This window comes from Micropterus dolomieu, linkage group LG09 (assembly GCF_021292245.1).
Source record: "Micropterus dolomieu isolate WLL.071019.BEF.003 ecotype Adirondacks linkage group LG09, ASM2129224v1, whole genome shotgun sequence".
Classification (NCBI taxonomy): Eukaryota; Metazoa; Chordata; class Actinopteri; order Centrarchiformes; family Centrarchidae; genus Micropterus; species Micropterus dolomieu.
Window position 1 is genome coordinate 19,735,747 of NC_060158.1, and position 6,277 is coordinate 19,742,023.

At 42.9% G+C, this 6,277-nt stretch overlaps 1 protein-coding gene across 1 annotated transcript; it reads right to left on the bottom strand.

Annotated features, from left to right (window-relative positions):
* Nucleotides 1–1,077: 1,077 nt before the first annotated feature.
* On the bottom strand, nucleotides 1,078–6,257 carry LOC123976933 (homeobox protein Hox-A2a). The gene is made up of 2 exons (XM_046059347.1): nucleotides 2,718–6,257; nucleotides 1,078–2,127 (listed from the first exon to the last, which is right to left on the bottom strand). The coding sequence occupies exons 1-2, from the start codon at nucleotides 3,079–3,081 to the stop codon at nucleotides 1,397–1,399; spliced, it is 1,095 nt and encodes a 364-aa protein (XP_045915303.1). The 5' UTR covers nucleotides 3,082–6,257; the 3' UTR covers nucleotides 1,078–1,396.
* Between the last annotated feature and the right edge of the window lie 20 nt (nucleotides 6,258–6,277).

Genomic DNA, 6,277 nt, shown 5'->3' on the forward strand with positions numbered 1-6,277 from the left:
CTATACCTACATAACCGCTCCTATAATGTTGTAAAATCCCCCCAAAATGCTCTTTAAAGAAATTCAGATATTGCATAATGATCCTCTCTCCGCAGCTATTCTTGGTCTGATACATTTCATCTAATCCAGAAGCAGCCTGCTTTGAGTTTGGGCTACTTTTAACACACGAGTGCAGCCTCATAACCTGAGTAAGCAGCTACTGCATGTTGCCGCTGTCGCCGAGCCAGACCCGTGTTTAAACAAGCTATAAAAATGAATTATTACCAAACGCATGCAGAGACTCAGCCCCTTTTAGCCCAGGAATTGGGGAGTCCCATATGAAAATGTAAGTGGGGTTTTATTTGTGCACATTACGCCACAATTGGCCTCTTTAATGTCCGTCTCATTCATGCCACGAAGTGATTTATGAGCTCCTGAAGGCAAACATGGCTCGGGTATTTGCCTGCAACATGCACACAATGTTAAGAGTCCTGTCATGCTAAGATCCGAGCAGGCGTATTTGTTTTTACTCTGCAAAGTTTGAAGTTTGAAGGTGAAAATAAAAATAATCTGCGTTAGGGTTTCTCCAGGCAGCATGAAAGGGTGCTAACATTTCAGTGTAAATCTAAAAGAGAAATATAATGATATTTTAGCAAAAGGAATGCTACTATTTGGCATCCAGAATTTGTTAATAAACTGCTAATTTGCACATTTTAAAGTAATTTTACTACATTAAAAAAGTTGTATCATCAAAGTTTTAAATAAAAAAACAGATGCCTTTGCATTTATTTGCAAAACGACAGACTTCATATCTTTCAGTAAACTATTTGAAAACAGTAGTCTACTTAATGTGTTGAAATTAAATCCTACAATATAAGTAAAATTCAAACACTTGTGTGTCTTCACAACTCAACGCGGACTAGTGTATTTATATTCATTGCCAACCTGTTGTTAAATTTAACGTCTCTATCTTTCTATGCCCTACTTCTTTTATTTTGCACGTTTCCTGTATGAATAATTCAAAAACACTAATTCTGCAAATAGAAAATGAAACAACTCAAAACAGCAGAGACATAGGATTGTAGCAAGTTAATTGTATTCTAACAAAAATATCCAAGACATTGGAAGCTATACAAAAATAAAAACGACCAGGTTCCATAGGCCTAATATTGTATAATTATTCACACACACTCATAATTTCCATTCCAAGAGATCAGTTTGTTATGGTAATTACAAGTCACGTTTGAGTAGAGCTATTTCAGTGATTTCATTTCATCCTTACCTTGCATTAATCGTCAAGTCAAATATCAACAGCGTAATTGTGCCGAATAGCCTATACAAATAACATTAGAGTTAATACCATTTTAGGCTGATATGTATTGTCCCCCCAAAAAACAGTTTTTGTGATTGAGTTCAGTTAATAGTTCAGATGCTGCAGGTCGATTGTAGTTAAGGACTCCGAGAAAAAATAGAAACTGTCCGTAGAAATGTCCACGGGGCTGTCCAAAGACTCTGACAAGCTCGGCGAGGCTGCATCGGAGAGCTGCAGGCAGGAATCCGAGGAGAAAGGTTGAAAATCGTGTATAGAAACATCCAGGGCCGGGGGACTGTCGCTATTGTCCGGGCCAGATGCCGAGCCTGGGCCCATTGTTGACATGCAGCCCGGAACAGTGGGTGACGGGTTGGGAAAATGTTTCAGATTTTTGTCATTGCTGTTCAGCGGCGCAGCAGCAAAGCCCATGGACTCGCCATTGTGGAGCTGCTGTGTGGAGCTAAGAGAGTTGTTCTGAAAGGAGCAGGTATCTCTCTCCAGCAGGGCCCCGCTCCGCTCATACAGGGGGGCCTCGTCCTCCTCGTCGCTGTGGATGCCGTCCTCAGCGCTCGGCCCTTTCCCTTCCCCTTCCCCGTTGTGGTTCTCCTTGCTCTGGGTCTGCCGCTTGTGCTTCATGCGCCGGTTCTGGAACCACACTTTGACCTGCCTCTCAGTCAGGTCCAGCAGGGCCGCTATTTCCACCCTCCTCGGCCGACACAGATACTTGTTGAAGTGGAACTCCTTCTCCAGCTCCAGCAGCTGTGTGTTGGTGTAAGCTGTCCTCAGCCGACGGGAACCCCCTCCTCCCCCAGCGCTCTCCACAATCTCAGGCGAGCCTGAAAAATAAGCAGCACGGTAGCGTGGGATTAAAACGCAGGACCCAACAGTTACATAACCCTGTCCGTGAATCTAACATTATGGCCACCAGAGAGTGGCTGACAACACGCTGCAGCAAAATGGCCGCTGGAGCTACTGACTCAAGCCTATAGCTTGTAAACCTTTTATCCAAAAATCAGTGCAGCATAAATATACTCATCAGGTTATTTTACACATAATACAACGTCCAGCCTGAGCTTGAAGCAAACAAGGTGCACTATAAAAGCAGTGAGGTCCAGGCTGGTGTGGGGTACTAATGAATGCTCCAGCTGCCCTCCTCGGCAACGGCACTCCATCACTCTTCATTACTGTCACACATCAAAACTCTGCTACGGCTAGGGGAATAAATCATCTTACATCACCAAACTTTACCCAAACTTTTTTGTTCTTGCTTCACACAGTCACAGCAAAGCGACAACCACGAATCTATGAGAATAAAACGTCCCCAGCCTATTTGTATTCTTTGAAAGGCCTCTGTGCTGAGCTCCAATTTAGCAACAGATAGTAAATACTTTTGCAGTAAGAGCCCATGTTTTTTTTAATCACCCACCTTTTGGAGAGAAACACACAGGTCCATTGGAGATGGTCGTAGCGGTGGAGGTCGGCAGGTGGTTCCTCTTGGAGGCTTTCTTCTCCCGCATCCAGGGGTACTCCGGGGGTAAGGAGGCTGTGGGCAGCGGGCTGCATCCGTCGGGGCTGTGTCTGGGCCGGCCGTGCCGCGGATGGCTGCCCGGATTCAGGCTGGGAATGGTCTGCTCAAAGGGAGGAGGAATCAGTGTCGGGCGTGAAAGCGTCGAGCTCTTGATTGATGAACTTTGAAATGAATCAGCGACAGGGGGGAAAGATGTCAGGCACTCAGCAAGCGACGGCTGACTATTGATAAAACCGCTCTCTCGCTCGAATTCGTAATTCATCTCCGCTCCCTGAGAGCCGGGGAAAGTTTGCACGCGTATTTTTATAAATGTTGCGGCTCAGTGAGGACGGGAAAGAAAAAATCATTTAAAAATTCTCCTGTTGGTGTTTTTTCCCCTATTTCACTGATTACGGCCGTATGGGGACCGAGCTACTATTAAACTATTGAATTCATGGAGACAAGGTTGAAATTGGACCGAATTGCCTGTCACATGATTACCTCTGCCCAATGACAATTTGGGGTTTAATCAAAAGAAGCCACTGTCTGCCTGATTGATCCAAAAACTCTGATGAAGAACGCCTCGCTCAGCTGGGGGACGACTGTTTTTATTTACATCTTTGTCCGCTCAGTTTATCCTCCTCTTGCCCCTCCAGTCCAGTCCACTAAGCTACAAAATGTGTTTTTTAAGAATGGCTGACGCTCACTATTACAGGGAAGGAGCCCAGCCTAGGGTGCGCGGATTCGTGCACTCCTCTTTCTCGTATTGTTTGAGGATGTCAGTCGAGAACGCCCCCACCACACACACACACAGACAGACACACACAGACAGACACACACACTCACACATTTCACGCCAGTAGCTATTCATATAGGCAAGAGTCTGGCTTCAGATGTGGAAAAAAAAGCATACCCCAAAAACTGATATTGAGACTTCTCGACAGAAACAAACCCCAACAATGTTCAGTGAGTTTGGACTCCAGAATAGATGGTTTTCTTCAGATATGCATAATAATGAAATATGCAGTGTATCCATGGACATGTGTTGCAATAGAAAGCCCATCCATTAAGTTAATACTGACGGATATGACACGTTCAAACCATTTCATCGCATAACAGCTGTTTAACATTTGCAGAGAATGTCCAGAAACTTAAAGAGTAAACGCGCATACATGTGCGTGCACACTCTAAAAAAAATGTTTTATTATGGGCTATTTATGCGGCCTCTATAGATATGGTATTAAAACACAAAGGTTTTTCGTTTATTCCACAAAAGGTCAATTTTATAACGAGGTCATGCGCGTGCACGTGCGTGATCATACCCCCAAACACTAAGTTTAACACAGAGACTCTCATTCTTTTGTGATTGTTAACCGTCCATATTTTGGAATAAGAAAAGCTGACATCATTAGTATTTTATTTTATATATGATCTTAATATTTCGAATAGCTTCATACTGATGTTAAGGGGGGAAAAGAGCAAGGCTAGACAGAGCAGGCTTTACTGGAAGGACAGTAGCTACAATGCTGAGAAAGGCATCTCACTGTATTTCCATGATCAATTCCACCTGAATTTGCAATGAAGCAAACACCAACACGTTCACAATCGACCATTTACAACGAATCCATTTGCAGCGTTATTATGTAGATGGCTGTTATTGAATAACTCTTCCCCGCAGTGTTTGGTTTTATAGCCCTTCCAGATTAATCCCTGAAAGCCACATTTAGGATGTTCTTCGTCAAGCAATACATGTTGTATTTTCATTCAAAAAAATATGGCTTAGTGAGTAAGAGAGAGGAAGAAGAGAAGTGGTAGGCCTCTCTCAGTTTGTTGCTTATATAGCAAACAAAGAGTCCTGGAAGCCTGCGCGCGATCAATCTTACTCGCCAAAAGGTCTGACAGCTCGGTGCCCTCACAACACATTTAAGGCTTCTAACTCTCCCCCGGATCAAATGCAGCCAGGAAGCGGCGAGAAACACTGGCCACTCAGATTAGAACCAGTTTCTGCTCGCAGTTAAAGTCAGGCTGTCGCTGGAGGGTTGTTTTGAAAGATACATACGAATCCAGCTCCACAAGATGCGACCATTTCCCTTCTGAGGAGGAGGTAACGCGCCAACGGTGAGTAGGGCGAAGCAGCTTCTCCACCTGGCTTTTATCCTTGAATTGAATGCATTTACACAACGCCATGTATTTGTCGTTTTGGTAGACTTGCAGGGTCTGTGAGGAGACCAGACCTTGTGTTGAAGGAGTTGCTAGGGGAAGAGATGGATGGCTTTTTTGGAATTACGCACAGGCTTTGTGTGCAAGGAAAGGAGTGGGTGGCGGCATTAAGTGGACCCCAGCCTGTCCTACACACTTGTCTTTACAGCAGGATTGATTTAGGACCACTTTCCCACGGATGGAAATGCAATGAAAGAAATACAAATCTTCTGTTTCAGTTAAAACGTTATTTATGTGCTACCTGGGTATGGCGTATATGGGTCAAATCAGTGTCTTGCATTGTATGCGTGTGCATGTGTGCGTGTGTGTTGGATGCAGAAATACTCAGTGCATCAGCTTTTTTTTCTTTCTTTTTTTTACTGTGACACACCATGGTTCAATTGTTCTAGGTTTCCCTGCTAACCATATGGCAGGGCTACTAATGTCCATGCCCTCTTATATAAATCAGATTGGGATGAAAATGATTTCTTGGTGCAAAATCAGTGAGAACAAATAATACTGCACTTGCTTGATAACCACAGAGAGGAAACATGTACAAAAAGGTTTGGATAATTTGACTAGAAAATAAACAGGCATAAAAACAATTGCCTGCATTTTCTCCTGAAAAATGTGAGCTTCACAAAACAACATAATCATTATATCTCCATGTGTGCATGTATTGTATTTTTTATAGGAATCAGCACTGTTAAGAAATTACTAGAAACAATGAAAAGAAATTCTAATGAAAAATAAATATATATATAATGTATTTACAGACCCTTCATTTCAACAAAATACATATGGGAATACTGTCGTTTTTCAGCTTTGCGCTGATAATTTGCTTTGCTGTAACAACATGACCGAGGCATTTCGTATGGAACTGGCATCTGCAAATCTGTAGAATAATGACACAAAAAAAGCCCAGTTACGATTCTAGTCCGGCATGTATCCTCTCTGACCGCATGTCAGGGAATTATTTTTCAAACGATTTCTAATTTGGCGTGTTGTCTTCTTGCAGAATCTCCATCAACGGCCCGGGTGACATTTTTATTATTATGGATGTGCCCACGCAGATGAGAAGAGGGGAGAAGGCCACCCGAGAGTTTTTCTTCACGTCGAATCAAGAAGGGAGAAAAAAAAAGTAGCATTTCAGTATTTGACTTTATCTGCGGCCATTCCCTTTTATGTTATTGAAATATGGCCGTTGGTTTCACATTATTTTGTGTTGTGAAATATTGTACAACTATAGAAATTCACCAATTATCATCCATGGTTTATTA

What these genes read in the sequence shown, in the direction of transcription:
- LOC123976933 (XM_046059347.1), bottom strand. Translation starts at nt 3,081, where the DNA reads ATGAATTACGAATTCGAGCGAGAGAGCGGTTTTATCAATAGTCAGCCG. An exon ending in TGTGTGTTTCTCTCCAAAAG is followed by an intron (nt 2,128 to 2,717) that starts GTGGGTGATTAA and finishes CTTATTTTTCAG; the next exon opens with GCTCGCCTGAGATTGTGGAG.